Source organism: Canis lupus, chromosome 14 (genome assembly GCF_048164855.1).
Source record: "Canis lupus baileyi chromosome 14, mCanLup2.hap1, whole genome shotgun sequence".
NCBI lineage: Eukaryota > Metazoa > Chordata > Mammalia > Carnivora > Canidae > Canis > Canis lupus.
Window position 1 is genome coordinate 29,287,654 of NC_132851.1, and position 17,414 is coordinate 29,305,067.

The window sequence follows — 17,414 nt, forward strand, 5'->3', positions numbered from 1 at the left end:
ATGGAAGGGGGGGCGCGGGCGCGGGGGCGGGCGCGGGGGCGGCGGGGGCGGCGGCGGCCCCCGGGGCTCCGGCTGCAACCCGCGCGCTCGCCTGCCTCCCGCCCTCGGTCCCGGGCAGCGTCCTTGGGAGGCGAGTTCTGTGCTGCTACAATGCTAAGACAAATGAAAAGATTTTTTCTTTTTTCTTTTTTTTTTTTGCCTTTTTTTATAATTCTCTAATCTTCCATTTGCATGTAAGTTTTTTGTTGTTTTTTTTAGCCCGCAGGACACACGAGGGTCAAGAGCGCAAAAGGTATTTCCGGAGGTGCAAATGGTGTATGTACAATGCCCAGCAGATGCCAAATTTCAGCGGACGAAGTACCAACAGATTGTTCATTCCTCGGTCCTGGCAGATGGCTGTTTTAACTAGCTCGGTCTACTTAGTCCAAAGAATCCCATTTAATGTCTCACCACTGATTTTGGATAAAATTGGTTTTAAAAAGAAAAGAAGAAGAAAGCTAGGCCCTTGGGAAGCTTCCCACCATCCCTCTCATTGAAGCCTTATTGCAGTCTTATAAACTCGTCTCCAAATGCACCACCCCCTTAGGGCAGAAGGCTGGCTCTGTGGCCTCCCCTAGGCCTGAGTTCCTGCCATCTTGTGTGGCTAAGTGTTATCTGGTCCTTACCCACAACTACAATGGAGTGACCCAAGGCAGGGACCTTGCCTAGCATTGGGCCTGGCACAGAGAAGTAGCCAAGTGCTTGTCAAATCAAAATGCATCACCTTACTGTCCACAAATACTTGCTAAGGGCCTACGACATGCCCTGGAGATTCAGTAATGACAATGTCCCTGCTCTTAGAAGCTTCCCTTCTAGTAGGGAAAGAGGTATCCAACAAATCATGTGATACAACATGGAATACATATAAAGTAAGAAAGTGATGGAGGTGCTACAGTATAAGGAATGTTCAGAGAAGACCTCTCTGGCAGGTGACATCTTGAGCAGAAAAGAGAACAAGAGGCCATGTCCCAAAGACATGTTAGCTATGGGATCTTGGCCTTCAGTTGCCTCATGTGCAGATTAATCAATCCCGTGAGGATGTAAAATAATAATGGCTGAGAAAGTACTTTGTGCACAGGAAAGCCATTATGAAATGAGTTCGAGGAGTTTGGTCTGCCTGTGTTGGCTGTACGGAAGCTGGAGTACGCCGCCAGCAAAGTACTCATTAATATCAGGTAGGCAAGGGTTTCAGTTAACTATAGGAAGAAGTTCAGACGACAGCGGATGTGAATAAAGATTTTTCTCTGGCAAAGTAAAGGGTTGAGAAATGAACCTTGAGAGACATTCTAAAAAATAAGTAAATAAACAGGCACTCACTTTCTCCTTATTAGCCCTTTAAAAGTTTGGTTTTGAGGGGTGCACCTGGGTGGCTCAGTCAGTTAAGCATCCAACTCTTGGTTTTGGCTCAGTTCATGATCTTGCCCAGTGTTGGGCTCCATGCTCAGCAGGGGGTCTGCTTGAAGACTCTCTCCCCTTGCCCCACCCCCCTCAAATAATAAATAAATCTTTAAAAAAAAAAAAAAAAGTTTTGTTGAGGTTCTGGGGAGACAGCCAGATGGCAACAGCAAGCAGTTGAAGCCCAGCACCTGGAGGTCACTTGCTTGTTGGCAGTGTTTGACAGAAAATGAGCTTTTGGAGTATGAGTCACTCAGAAGAAAATCTTACCTCTTTTTCTGCATACTCACCTTAGCATCCTACATCTGGCAAGTCCTGTGACTTGGAGCAAATATGGCTCCTACTAACTTGGGCTAATTAAGCTCTCTGATCTCAGTAACCCTATGCTACCCTAAGAAGCAGTGGAGTATAACACCCAGCACTCAGACTTAACATCCACTCCAGGAAAGACTTCCTCTAGGCTGGAAATCCGTTTTGACTTTGATTTTGTATTTATTCTGTTCTCCTCTGTATTGCAAGTCATCTAATGCCTATCACCTCCACTGGGTTGGTTGCTCCTTCCATCCTGCATGTTTGACATATATAAACACTTGATAAATATGAGCTGTTATTAAAAGCCTAGAGTCAGTGAATAATTGCCTCGGTTCCCAGAGCCCTGGATTCCAGAGCTTTCTCTCCTAATAACTGATGCTGTCACCTAGGGTCTTTGTGCCATCACTTATAAAATAAAGGGGTGGGTGTGCCAAAATGACCACACAGATCCCTTCCAGCTGGAGCCGAGTCTGTGTATACCCCCAGCTCTACAACGCAAGGAATAAAGTTTATTACGAGAAGCTAAGCTAGCTGCAATGGTAAACAGCCGGGGATTTCTTTCCAGACTGAACTCACTGGAGAGCTCAAAATGCTGCCATCAATTGTTTCAGTTTCACTTGGGGATTATGTTATACTTCTCCTCCTCCCCATCTCCTCTGGCCAGGAAAGGAATACGTGAACAATGAGATATTGTGCCAGGGTAAGCATATACCTCCCTCAGACTGGTATGCAATTAGAATTTCAAAGGTTCACACCTCTACCCACAATTTCTGGGGTTCATGGGCCATAATCCTCTTTAAATTTAAAACCATGTCCCAGTGCAAGCCATCTGCACCTCTCATTTTCTCAAATAGCCTGAAAACTATTCCTGGATATCTCAAAGTGAATAGAGAGTCTGATGTAGGCAAAACTTAAAACGCTGGATTTCTTTGTGTGGAGCTGCTTGGGAATATATATCATCCTCTCCAGGTCCAGGAACACACACACATACGTATACTTGTGTGTGCCCAGCTTTGTATGAAGCATACTTCATCTTTGTTATCATCATCCCCATCAATGCAGTTAAGCACCCTCACGCTTCTCCTGCAGTTTCTTACTCTGAGCACTGCTGACTGGGGTAAGACAGTAGTCCCTGTAGCATGCTTTAGTAAAAAGAGTGGTGGCTTATTTTCATGGACAGCGACAGCACTTACTGACTCCATTGCCATCGGAGAATTGCCAGACTTCTATTTCCAAGTACAGGCTTCACTCCGGCCCACCTACCTAACAACCAAGGGGGTGCATTTGCAAGATGTCCAACAACGTACCAGGGATGCGAGAGTGGAGGTGGGGAGTTTGGGATGCTCTCTGGGAGCAAGATCAACAGTGCCAGCCAACATCCCAACCTGATGGGATGGAATTTACATCCTTCTTCAAAAGCTCCCAGTGCCTTCAAGGGACAGGGGCAACACTGTGGGAAGAGAATATGCATTATGTTACGTGGACCAGGGTTGGGATCTCTAGATTATCTCCCTTCTCTTCTCCTCTGCAAACTTAGCGTGATAATAAAACTATACACTACAGGGTATTGGGGGAAATAAACTGAGGGGATGTGGATAAAGCAGTTGACGCATAGTGAATAATCAACCAATGTTAGTTCCCTTTGAACTTGCTTTTCACATGAAGTATGACTATAAATACATTTCTTTTCATTCCAGGACTCAGATACATCTAAATTAGTCACCTGGAGGAGGAAAAAAGCAGGGGAGGGGGAGGCCGCATAGCAATTCCCAAAGTATGAGATCTCAGATTTGGGAATCCTCTTCAGAGACTTAGCTTATTCTTGTAAGTATCCTCTGGGAGGTCAAATCCATTCGTGATGGTTTTGGACTTTGGAAGTAAATAACCAGTATCTAGAGTCCAACAGAGTGAATACTAACCAGGATCAGAAATGAGTTAGAGGCCATAAAACAAAAGCCTCAATTTCATGGAATACAGTTCCTATTTTTAAAAAAGGACATTCCAGGCAAGGCAGCTTCTAGAGGATAGAACAGGGCATTTACTTTGCAGGAGCATGAGTTATAAGCTGTATGAATTTCATTTGTTTTAAGTTTACTTACTTTTCAGGAATTTATTTATTTTTCAGGAGCATGAGTTCTAGCTAAGAGGAACGTGGGATCACATCTCTGCTCCACAGCAGCTATAAGACCTTATGGAAGGAATTCACTTTTCTGGGTCTCAGTTTTCACGTCCAAAAAATGGGAGCAATGATAATAACTATGCATTAGTGCTCTGAGACTTCAGTTAATTAGGTCATATAAAGTGTCAGTCAAGATCTGAGATATCATAGTAGACAATGCTTTTTGGATAGTATGGGACTATTGAAAACCTCATCTGGAGATATAAATTCTGATATTCCTTCCAAAAAAAGAAAAAAGAAAAGAAACATACCTGCTGTACATCTGACACTTTGCTTAGTGAATAGAATTAGGATTTTGGACACATATATCATTCTTTTTTTTTTTTAAGATTTATTTCTTTGAGAGAGAGAGAGAGAGAGCTGAGCAGAGAGAGGGGCAGAGGAAGAGAGAGAATCTTAAGCAAGCTCCCCACTGCGAGTGGAGGCCAGACACCGGACAGACACCAAGCTTGATCCCAGGACCCTGACAGCACAACTTGAGCTGAAATCAAGAGTCAGATGTCTAACCAACTGAGCCACCTAGGCACCCCCACACATCTCCTTCTTTAAACTTCATAACAACTTTAATAAAGTCAGTGTAATTATCTCAGATTTACCAGAGACACACCTGCGGCTACTGTGCTACCACTTTCTGAGCTCCCACCCCGGGCCAGGCATTGCACTGGTGGTTACGTACGCAGCATCAGAATTCATTCATATAACAGTCCTGATGTGGGAGTATAATAATGGAAACTGAGACACAGCGAAATCTCACTGCAAGTTAGATCCCTGAGCCTGGCAGGCTTTTCCCACAGCCTGCAAAATTGGTCTCTTGACTATACTTCCCATAGTGCTACTCTGTTAGATGTTTTTCCCAACCCAGGCAACCAGAGAAAGTATTCTTATTTCCTTATTTTACCTGATAACTTATGACTTCGTTTTCAATCATCTTAATGAAGTGCTAGAAGAGAGGAAAGCGCTGCAGAGTGGGGGTGGGGAGCAGGCGGAGGGAGAGAGGGATGCATTTGATTTCACGTGTTTTACTGCTAGGCTCCTGTTGCCATATTCTATACCTAAGCTAAATAAAGCCTGCTTTTGTCGGGTGCCTTGTATGAGTGTTTCCCAAATGCACTCGTGCAATTTCATGCAATAAAAAAAAATAAAAAGCCTATTCTAGTCCCAAATGTACTTAATTTAAATCCTCCAAGTAAACCGCTTGAGTGTTTCTCAGGAAGTAAAGAGGAGAACTTGGTTGATTTGTAGACAAAAAAACACTTTCTCTTCCACCTCCCGGTTCCCTGACTGTTCCTTCTGATGGAGACAAGAGAAGGATCAGATAGAGTGCTGGAACCCGAAGGCTCATAGTATAAATATCAACTGAATGAACTCAGGAATATATTTCTGTCTGTCCTGTGAAATCCTATCAACTGACAATTGTTGTGCTTATTATATGCCCTGCACTGTTCTGAGTCATTGCAGGCCTGACCTCACTAAATACTCACAGCAACTCTATAAAGCAGGTACTGACATTGTCCCCATTTTACAAGAGGGGAAAATCTGAAGCCTAGAGGTCACCTGGCAAACTGACCAGTCTGATTTCACAGTCCGTGCAATTAGCCACCTTGCGCCACAAGCTCATCCAAGTCAGACGGTCCATAGCCCCAGGATAATTTTCTCTTGCATAGAGTCTACAGGTTATTACAAACTCATTACAAACCCAACTCAAATGCAAGCTTGACTGGTCTGGAGAGCACCCCCTTGCCCATTCCTCCAGGTGAGACTAATCTTCCCGTGGATGCTTGCAAGATAGTTTTTTCTCACTCTGCAGAAGCAGTGGAGGATGCTGGCATCATGCAGAGGGACTTCAGACTTGTTATACCCAGAGAAGACAGCACCACCCCAGGGACAAGTGGCTTTGTGGGTGGCAGGGCTCAGCTCAGAACTCAGATCTTCCTACTGATTTTCCTGCACTACAAAATTCCCAGACTGTCAACCCCTGAGGGCGCTGGGGGACTGAATCTATCCTTCTGTGTATCACCTACATCCCCGAGGTTCCTGGGGGCCGAGGCTTGGCATTTTACAAGCACCGTCTCCTGAAATCTCCTCATGCTTTCTGCTGAGAGAGCTCAGAGACATGCACAAGCTGCTCAAGGTCAACGATTAATCAGTGGAGAACTACCGTGCACATTCAGTCTGAATGTAAACCCCGCCGGCTTCGGCCCACAGAAGGCACTGCCTAGTACAAGTCCCCCAGGGGCTCCCAATAAATGTGTTTTGGATTGAACCAGCTCCCTTTTATGAACTACATCATTTCTAATATGAGTACAACAACCTCCAGTGAAGAAGAATCGTGGTGTTACATGGGGTTCCTAAAAACCTGCAATCTACAGGAGTGAGTGGTTTTAAATCTTAGTTTATTTCTGAAAAACACACATTAACCTGAAAAATGAGAACTTACAGAACATCCAAGGTACTTTTCTTTTCTTTTCTTTTCTTTTTGACGAACATGTTTTGTTTTCCACTGAGACTTCATCACACTCAGGCCCACTTTCTGTGCTATCTCAAGACTGAGAACATGCCTCTTTTAGGACTCCTTTCCACGGCACCATTTTTCAAATATTTATATTTCCCCAACCAGACTGTGAGCTCCTTGAGAGCAGAGGATTTTTTATTCACTATTACAATCCCAGAGCCCTAAACGCTTGAAAGATGCTCACTGAATAGGTGAAAAGAAGAAGAATGAATGGATGGATGGATGGATGGATGGATGGATGGATGGATGGATGAATAAATGAGCATTCACTGGGGCAGGGGTGTGGGAGGAATTGGGAGGAGAACTAGAAGGAGGAATTGTGGTTCTCCAAGTTGCTTTCATCATTGAAATCATCACAGACTATCAGAGCCACTTCCCCAGAAGATTTGTGGGGAACCAGGGCCAGATCCCAGGTATCCTGGTTCCCAAGGCTCCCCCTACTCCTCCTCCTTTCCCAGTTACATTTTAGAGAAGGGACTCAAGACCGTGTCTTCAGAAAAATACCTGATCCCCCCCCTCCCATGTAAGAACACTCTGCTCACCTTTGCATCACAGTATCAAGGAACGCTTAGAGGCATTTGCCTACTATTTAAAAACCGTAACTGCATAAAATCTAGCACAAGATCAGTGAACCGACACCCCTAATTTTGAGCAAGAAGATTGTGGGTACACTGCAGGACTGGAGTGGTACTCCTCCTCCTGTTTTTATTCTCTTGTCTCGTTTTCTTTCCTTCTCTCCAAAGCCAGGTAAACTGGGGAGCTCGAGGGCAATTCAAGTCAGTGGATGGGCCTTTTACTTCCTCCCATCCTCTCCTCCCTCCTTTAAGGACCCCTCAGTAAGAGATAAGAAGTCATGAGGACCAAGGAGAGAGATGTTCTGTGCTAACAGTGGGAAGTGGTGACTTTTCTTTTTTAAACAACCCGCTCCTCTCTGATCCCAGCAGCCCTGCAGCTTGTGCAGAGCACAGGGGAGACTTCTTCTTTGACCAAGTCCACTTTACTTCTGGATTGACAAATCCTTCCTGCCTTGGGCATTTTCAGACATGAGACCATTGTGACCTGAGTACCTAAGGACATTCCCCAATGGGTAGAGACATTCTGTTGGAACCCATCAGTTCATAGAAAGATAACCTTTCTGGTGGCTAACAGTGAGTAATCTGGATTCAGACAACCTGAGTTCAAGTCCCCGCCCTGCCACTTCACAGGGATTGTTAACTTAAAACAAAGTATTTAACATCAATTTCTTTACCTTTAAAAGAAGAATAACAAGAAGACCTTTCTCTCATAAGGTCATTGTGAGGCGTAACCGAGATACTCCAAGCAAAGTGCTTATTAGCACAGTGCCTGGCATATAGAAAATGATCAATAAATGCTAGCTACAAATATCACCACTTGTATTCTAAACAGGTCCTATGCTAGGCTCCTTGGGAGCCAAGAAGATACACAAGACAGTCCCTGTCCTCATATGCAGGCAGAGACACAAATTTTCATCACAACTGAGGAAATGTTCAGAGAATCCAAACAGAAATAAATATGTATTTCAAATAGGTGACCTATGAATATAAAGTTCAAAAAAAAAAAAAAAAAGAAAGAAAGAAAGAAAGAAAGGTCGTTTCATGTATGGCTCTCTCTCTGATTTGTCCAAAGCCCAGTTAGACCTACTTTCATGAGCACTTTTCAAAGCTGCTGATCATCTGAAACACTACTCAAGAAGAAAACTTTGATAAATGACAGCTATTTATGACTTTGGCATTGAGAAGGAACATGGAATGCCAGACAGATCAGCTCCTTTTGCAGAGCCAAATAATTTCACCTCCTTTGGCCTTTTCCTTGTAGTTCAAACCAGGAGCCTGGGGCACAAGCTCTCAGGTACTAGGACAATAACATCCTATAATTTGATGAATTCCTTTATGACATCAGTGTTACAACCAACTCCAAATGCCACAAGGCCACCAACTCTGTCTTCAGATCCACCTTGCAAGCCATCAGCAGTCCGTAGTCCATTGGTTCCGGGCTGGGGAGGCCCTGTTTGAGGCACCCTATGTTATATGAATCTATCACAGTATCCAGTTGTTGCTTTTCAAAAGTATGATTTCACCTGCAAGGTATTTAAACCCACATAACAATGAGCTGTATTATAACAGAATTTTTTTCCTAATTATGTCAAATGTAGGGCATCGCTCTATTTGAAAAAGGAAAATTGCCCACCCACTGCAGAGCTTTCTTCTTAGCATATGCTATTTGGTTAACATCTTTCTCAAATGTGAACATTCCACATCACACTAGGGGCTCTGATTAAAAAAAAAAAAACAATCCTCTACAATTGCTAGCAAACCTTCTGACAGATACATCTAGCTTCTGTTCCCTGCTTTTTATTTATTTATTTTTTTTTGAAAAATTAGTCTTATTGCTCTGGCCGTAGGGATTTAGAGGTTATTATACAAACTACTTTACAAAATTGCTATGTTTAAGTGGACAGCAGAGAACACACTGTTGATTGGATCTGGAGATGATTATTTTCAGTATCTTTTATTTTATGAACCAACTGATTTTTTTCCCAATATCTACCTTTAGGAATTAACTTTCATTTACTCCCAACTCATTTCAGCATCCTGAATTTAGCAGTTCAGACAGACCTTGCAGGACAGGACACCAGCTATTTTTTCTGTCTGTCCTTCATATCCTTTTCTTTTAGGAACTATCCGCTCCCAGACTCCACATGACTCTCCAGAGATTGTCAATCATAAGTTTCCAAATGCCCAACAAGTGGGCTGGGTCCTGGCTGTCTACTCAGAGAATCTTAGATTCCTGAAAGCAGCACTAATGGGTATTCTCATCAATAAGCAATCAGCCTCAGCAAGGCCAATCAGGGAGCTTTATGGAGCAGTTCTCCATAAAGAGAACTGGGTAAAAAGAGATATACTCTAGCTCAAAGGACTTATTAGTAAGCCTTCAGCTACTGGTGATCATCTTTGCCACACATGAGAGAGCGTGCTTAAGAATGATGCTAACCAGGGACGCCTGAGTGGCTCAGCGGTTGAGCATCTGCCTTCAGCTCAGGTCGTGATCTCAAGGTCCTGGGATCAAGTTCTGCATTGGGCTCCCAGCAGGGAGCCTGCTTCTCCCTTTGCCTATGTCTCTGCCTCTCTCTCTGTGTCTCTCATGAATAAATAAATAAAATCTTTTTTTTTTTTTTTTTTTTTTTAAAGATGCTAACCAAAAGACAGAAGGAGCTGGAGGGAGGGAAGGAAAGAGGGACAAAGAGAATCCTGGTGACATCATTTGAATCACTGGCTCTGCATAATCTATATACCATGCCTGCTGCCAGGCCAGCCCCTAAAGGTCCCAGTTATATAAGCAACTTCTTTAGCAGAAGTTGGTCTGACATGGGTTTCTACCAATAAAAGTAGAAGAGCCCTGACTTATCTTTTCCTGGGTTTCAGTACCATCTTCTGAGTTAGCAGGTGTGTTATCTTGGCCAAGCAGTTCACTGCCTCAGAGCCTCAGCTTCCTCTCTGTAAAATGGGGTAACAATATTCAACTCAAAATATTGTTATAAAGAGTAAATCAGAAGGTTGCCGGGATGGCTCAGCTGGTTAAGCAGCTGACTCTGGATTTTGGCTCAGGTCATGATCCTGGGGTCCTGGGATAGAGACCCACAGCAGGCTCCATGCTCAGCGGGAAGTCTGCTTGAGGATTCTCTCTCTCATTCTCCCTCTGCCCCTCCTCCATCCCCCAAACTAAATAAATAAATTTTTTTAAAAAGTAAGTTAGGGATCCCTGGGTGGCGCAGCGGTTTGGCGCCTGCCTTTGGCCCAGGGCGCAATCCTGGAGACCCGGGATCGAATCCCACATCGGGCTCCCGGTGCATGGAGCCTGCTTCTCCCTCTGCCTGTGTCTCTGCCTCTCTCTCTCTCCCTGTGTGACTATCATAAATAAATAAAAATTAAAAAAAAAAAGTAAGTTAGATAGTACACATAACAGAAGGGGAGGGAAATATTTGCAAATCATAAACTTGATAAGTATCCAAAATGTTATCTCTTGTAAGAGAGATTTATTCAACAATAAGAAGATAAATAACTGATTTTTAAAATAGGCAAGGGGGTGGGGGATCCCTGGGTGGCTCAGCGGTTTAGCCCCTGCCTTTGGCCCAGGGCACGATCCTGGAGTCCTGGGATCAAGTCCCACGTTGGGCTCCCAGCATAGAGCCTGCTTCTCCCTCTCCCTCTCCCTCTGCCTCTCTCTCTCTCTCTCTCTGTCTATCATAAATAAATAAATCTTTTAGAAATAAATTAAAAAATAAAATAGGCAAGGGACTTGAATACATGTTTCTCCAAAGAAGATATAAGCATATGAAGAGATGTTCCATGTTATTAATCACTAGGGAAATGCAAATCAAAACCACAGTGAGACACCACTCACACTCACTAGTGTGGCTATAATGAAAAAGATGTAAAGTAACAAGTGTTGGAGAGGATGTAGAGAAACTGGAACCTCATATACTGCTGGTGGGAATGTAAAATGATGTAGCAACTTTGGAAAATGATCCAGTAGGTCCTCAAAAGGTGAAACAGGATTACCATGTGACCCAGCAATTCCACTCTTAGGTATTTACCCAAGAGAGATGAAAACACACATCCACACAAAAGCTTGTATATGAATGCTCATAGAAGCATTATTCATAGTAGCCAAATAGTGTAAACAATCCACATGGCCCTGAATGGATAAACAAAATGTGGTATATCCATAGAATGGAATATTATTCAACCATCAAAAAGGAATAAAGTCCTGGTATGTGCTACAACATAGGGGAAACTTGAAAACACATTATGCTAGTAAAAGACACAAAAGCCCCAAATGATATGATTCTATTTATACGAAACGTCCAGAAAAGCAGATCCATAGGCACAGCAGACAGAGAGCTGGTGGCTGACAGGGGCTGGTGGAAGGGAGGAAGGAAGAGTGACAGGCTTTCTTTTAGGGAATCATGAAAATGTTTTGGAATTAGATCATGGTGATAGTTATACAACTTTGTGAACACGACTGACTTATACACCTTAAAAAGGTACATTTTACATTATGCGAATTATATCTCAATTTAACAAGCCATCATTATGCTGATGCAGTAGAAAGTACATCTTACTCTCCATTAATAATAATAACACCTATAGTGTGTGATGGCAGATGATGGCTGCATTTGTGATCATAGCACAGTATGCAGAGAAGTTGGGTCATTGTGTTGTATACTTGAAACTAATGTAGCACTGTGTGTCAACTATATCAAGGTTTTTAAAAATTTAGGAAAAAGAATAACAATTATAATGGCTGTGATTCAGTATCTCCCATGGACAAGGCACTTGTTATACAAGATTTTGTTTAAACCTTCTGAAGACAGGACACCTGGGTGGCTCAGCAGTTGAGCATCTGCCTTCGACCCAGGGCGTGATCCTGGGGTCTTGGGATCGAGTCCCACATTGGGCTCTTTGCATGGAGCCTGCTTTTCCCTCTGCCTATGTCTCTGTCTCTCATGAATAAATAAATAAAATCTTTAAAAAAAGTAAAGCTTCTGAAAGCAAAGCAACTCTACAATGTAGCGGTTATTCTCCTCCTTTCAGAGGAAGTGGTCTCACAACTAGTAGTGAGTGGAGAAGCTAAGATTCAAATACAAGTCCATCTGATTTCAAAGGACAAGTGCTTTCTGCTATACTATACTCTTTGTACAAATAGTAATTGGAGTGGCTTGCATGTGGCAGGGACCATGTGTGTCCCCTCTATCTGGTCTTTGTTCAGTAACACAGCCCCATTTGATTCAGGTTAGTAATGTATTCAGCCAAAAGACCTATCTTCCTGCCTCAATTACAGCTGGTATGTCTGTGTGCCTAAGTCTAGCCAGTTAGATATAAGCTGAAGTGCTACGTAGGACTTTTGAGCTAATCTGGCCAGAGGAGGACTCCTGTTACCCTTCTTCTCTTCCTCCATCCTGCTGCCTGTAGTGAGAATGTGATGGCTGACACTCCAGCAACCATTTTGGAACACGAGGTAATATGAAGGCTGGCTCAACCAGAGACAGAAAACAGCTTGGATCCCTGATAACCACAGAGGCACCATCTGGCTTTGGACTTTCTCTAGACCTCTGTGGTCTGAGAGAGAGAGAAGGAAAAAAAAAAAAAAAACCTAATTGCTAATGTTATTTGGATTTTTGTTTATATGCAGTTGGAATCTAATCTTAACTTAAACAACAAGCCTGTGTACATGCTGAACCTACTAAGAATGCATTAAAATAGCTCATCTCAGAAGTGATCAAATTAGAAGTATTTTACCAGAGTCATCTTCCCCACCTTGTCCTCTTTTAGATTCTATATTCAGAGGCGTAGAGATTCTATTGAATTATTCTGAAGGCAGTCACTATGGCCTACTTTATGGAGTTATAGAATCATTGAAAAGACTGGTCTCAATTTACTGAGTAAAGGCATTACATATTATAAGACCTTAAATTTCATCTCAGGAATTACTTCAGAAATACAGCCACAGAGGAGTCAACAGGCTCCCACAGAGTGGATTTCTGAAGAGGCAAATTTATTTACACAACCTTTGCACAATTTGGTTAAGAGAGAAGAGACAGGACAGATTCCAAATAGGAAGTAAGATGATAAAGCTCCAAGTCTTCTTTGCTTCAAAATCAATTTTCTGCCCAATCGTTCCAAAGTAAGCATTTAAAATTCCAGAATTTTTCTCCTTGCCAGGCAGACAAATGGTGGTGGCCTTTCACAGCTGAAACAGGATCACAGTTTTGTCGTTTGTTTGTTTTATTTCCATAAGACAGATTTGATATTTACTAGTCAATTTATTATTTATAACCCAACAGCAGGCTGGTATCATATCGTTGGGTCAGGAATGGGTTTTCTTTGGTTATCCTTCTTTCTCAATAGGGTTATTAAGAATTCCAGCTACAATGACGTAAGTGAAGAGATATACTTGGAGGAAGGAAACATTTTTCCACACTGTTCTTTTTTCTGCAGCTTAATATATCCGATTTTGTACACATTATGGATAGAGCTGTAACCCAAATATTCCTTATGAGGGCAAAAAAACCTTTTATTTTATTATTTTGTGTTACAGGCAGTGTATCTGTGTATATTAATTTATATATATAAATTTATTTAATATATAAATTTATTTAATATATAAATTGAGTAAGTGAGAAGAGAGAATTCAGAGAAACTTTTTAGTTCTTTCTCCAGACCTGGGTGGAACTTTTACCCTACTTTTTCCTTTTCTAAGAGGAAAAGGTGTATGCATGTGGATGGATGGATGCACGTGCACACACACGCACGCACACACACACACACCCTATCTGATTTCTTCTAGAACACAGGAACTGGGGAAGAAACCACACAGATCCCCAGAGAGTCAAATTCATTTCTACAAAATCCATGCACCAAAACTGATGCATTCTGATCACAGGAGCACCCCTATTTTCTCTTACTATAGACACAACTCTAGCAAGTTTGATGAGCTGGCTTTTAGGCCTTCGGCAAACTGAGCAGAGCAGTTATGCTGGGAATAGTGAGAAGGGACAACAAAGAAGGGGAAAAAATACCCCAAAACTGTAAAAATCTGCTAACACCCCCACTAAAAATAAACTCTACACCCTGTGTCTGCTAATGAGGACAAACCATTCTGCTCAACTGATGCCAGCCTCAAGAAAAGGTGACATTCCAAATGATGAACTTTTGTCATCAAGAGGAGTTTTAAGACATGATGCTATATTCTAGGCACCATGCCAGATGCAGGACTTTTAGCAGGGCTTTCAAGGGGCGCCTGGGTGGCTGAGTTGGGTAAGCATCTGCCTTTGGCTCAAGTTGTGATCCCAGGGTCCTGGGATTCGGCCCCACATTGGGTTCCCTGCTCAGCGGATGTTTGCTTCTCCTTCTCCCTCTACTGATTACCTAGATTCTGTTCTGTGTGTGTGTGTGTGTGTGAAATAAATAAATAAAATCTTTAAAAAAAAATAGAAGGGCTTTCAATCAGACCATCAAAAATAACATAAAATAGAAAGTATTTGGTGCTCAAAGGCTTTACAGAAAATGCAAATTTGTCAAGGAAAGTAGCCGCAGATAAAGTGAGCATAGATTAAGAATCCAAAGAGGTGCCTGGGTGGCTCAAAGGTTGAGCGTCTGCCTTCAGCTCAGGTCATGATCCCAGGGTCCTGGGATGGAGTCCCATACCAGGTTTGCCGCGGGAAGGCTGCTTCTCCCTCTGCCTATGTCTCTGCCTCTTTCTCTGTGTTTCTCATGAATAAATAAATAAAATCTTAAAAAAAGAAAAAAAAAAGAGTCAAAAGACCTGGAATCAAATCCTGACCCTACCATTTATAAGCATCTGGTACTGGGGAAAAGATTCAACTTTCCACATCTCTACAATGGGGCCAACGACAACAACTTCAGAGATTGTTGTGAATACTGAATAAACTAATATATGTGAGAATACAACGCCTATAACCCACAAATGTCCATTCAATCCAATGAACTGCCATTTTACCTTGTGTGTGAATCTTTGTTGGTTTCTACAAAAGTATTACTATTATTTGCTCTGACAATGTCAATCAAAATCAAAGAAGAAGATGAGCCAGCAATTTCACTCCTAGGTAAATACTAACAGGAATGCATACATATGTTCATCAAAAGACACATATGATAATGTTCCTAGAAGTATGGCATATATGAGGCACCTGGCTAGCTCACTCAAAAGAGCATGCGACAATCGATCATGAGGTCATGAGTTTGAGCCCCACGTTTGGTGTAGAGATAATCAGAAATAAAAAAATCTTAGGGGCTCTTGGGTAGCTCAGTTGGTTAAGCATCTGCCTTTGGCTCAGGTCATGATCCCAGAGTCCTGGGATGGAATTTATGTCGGGCTCCCTGCTCAGTGGGGAGTCTGCTTCTCCCTCTCCCACTGCCCCTCACCCCTGCTCATGTTCACTTTCTCTCTCTCCCAAATAAATAAAGCCTTTAAAAAATTAATGTAAAAATCCTAAAGATAAAAAGAAGTATGGCATATATAATAATACATGGATAAAACCTCAGGAAGAAATGTGTAGTTTCAAAGTAACAAATCTCTAAAATCCTATGGTACATACACAGCTATGCTTCCACTCCCAGTCTTCACAGTCCAGCCTACCTAAGGTCCTGAAATGTACGCATTTTATGCATTTATCTTTCCACTGGTTCATATATTTTATAATATAATTTGACCTGTTCTCTGAGGAATATGATGGAATATAAATACATACGTAAACACATACTGACTTGCCTGCACGCGCACACGCACATGCACACGCACACACACACACACACACAGAGATCTGGCTCAGGCTGGTTTTCACATTCTCTGATGCTAAAAGGGGCGATGTTTCTGGCCAGAAAATGGTCCCATGCTCAGGAAGCCTATGGCACCTCTGTCCCTTGGGCTTTCAGATCTTTGCCAAGGTGGATTCCAACATATGCATATTCATAGCAGGACTAACATCAACCCACTTGAGCAGGAAGGTGCTGAATAGTTTACGTAGGAAGGAAATGGATATGTTTATACTTATAATGTACCAGGCAAGGGACCTGGTGCTTTCAAATATTTCTCATTTCATCTTTAAGCACAACCTTGTAAAAGACAGCATAATTGTACGGAGGTTTCAAAACCTACTCGCTACCTACCTACCACCAGGTAGCTACTAAGCATTTGCCTCTGCACTGGAATCCAGTTGTGACTCCAGGATCACTTCTCTTTCAACCACACTACGGTTAGAAACCACTAGTCAGAAGAGACATGGATGCGCCACGGATCTGGGATGGATTTGGTCCAGACAGTAGTTTGCGTCCTTGGTGCTTAAACCCCAGATCCTCCTTTTTTTTTTTTTTTTTCCCCCAGATCCTCCTATTACCACCCCGGACACTGCAAAGTTTGGGAATCACGGTCCCATGTAACTAAGTCTGCTCTTCAGAATGCAAAAAGGCACAGAGTTCGGGTCAAGCTTCTAGTTCACTGTGGCTATGTGATGTATCTGCTGACTTGAATAAATGGCAGGTTTTACCTGACTCGATGAATCAGCTTCATCATTACCTGGTTCTTTTCTTTTTTTTTTAATTTTAATGATGGGATGATTTTATTAAGTTCATTTGCAGATAAAGAACATCACTGAAAAACTCTCTCAACAAGTACTTGCATGGCCAGATGTGCTTTCTTTTTCTTTGAAGAAGTTTTGACATTAATACACACTCAATTCATTGATCTGTGCTCATTGCCTGGTTCTTGCTGGGGAAGCATAGCAGATGTTAAAGTCGAGCTGACCTGAGTTTGAGTCCTCATCCTCATCGGGCCATGATGTCCGGCTTCCATGGGAGGTACCCAATCCCCTAACCCCGGAAAACAGCAGAAGCCAGAGGCATCTTGGCTTCTTTTCATACAAAAAGGAGAACAGAGCCACAGCGATTTACCCCGTAAGGATAGAGCCATAACTGTTCACAGAGCCCCCATCTGCTAGGCATCTGGGATTACAGATTCAAGGCAAAATGTAAAAGAGGCTTCTCCTACAAAGAATCATGTGAGGCTCCCTTAGGGTCTGTCCCTAAGCAGCATCGATCCCCACTGAACCTAAGACTGGTTGCCTTACTACCTCTGCTTGCATTTTTACTGCCCGTTTTGTTTCCTAACGGCTCTGTTTTGGTGGTCTCAGCTAGGGACCTTCCCTGGTAGGTACTTGGAGATCAATAAGTACAAAGGACCTAGGCCAATGTCAAGGGGGGTTTATGGTTATTGACTAGTGGTTAGCCTCAGGGTTCTAAGCCCTTCAATGCTCTGGTCCTCAGGCTATAATGCACCCTCTGGTTAATATGCGGGTGGCTGCCGTAGGATGGCCCATGGCCAGGGCACTGGAGAAACTGGGAAGAGAGGCCCCAGTGGGCTCTGGTTATGGCTGCGAGT

General features: G+C 42.7%; 1 protein-coding gene across 4 annotated transcripts in view; it reads right to left on the reverse strand.

Moving 5' to 3' along the window:
- ASAP1 (ArfGAP with SH3 domain, ankyrin repeat and PH domain 1) overlaps nt 1–17,414 on the reverse strand; it is a 355,419-nt gene that overhangs the window by 277,230 nt on the left and 60,775 nt on the right. For 2 of the 4 annotated variants that reach the window (XM_072774514.1, XM_072774511.1), the window contains exon 1: nt 3,054–3,220. The exons of the other annotated variants lie outside the window; for them this stretch is intronic. In XM_072774514.1, coding sequence (XP_072630615.1) covers nt 3,054–3,217 — 164 coding nt within the window. In that variant the 5' untranslated portion in view covers nt 3,218–3,220. Of the gene's footprint in view, nt 1–3,053; nt 3,221–17,414 lie in introns of those variants that run through there. 4 annotated transcript variants of the gene reach the window in all.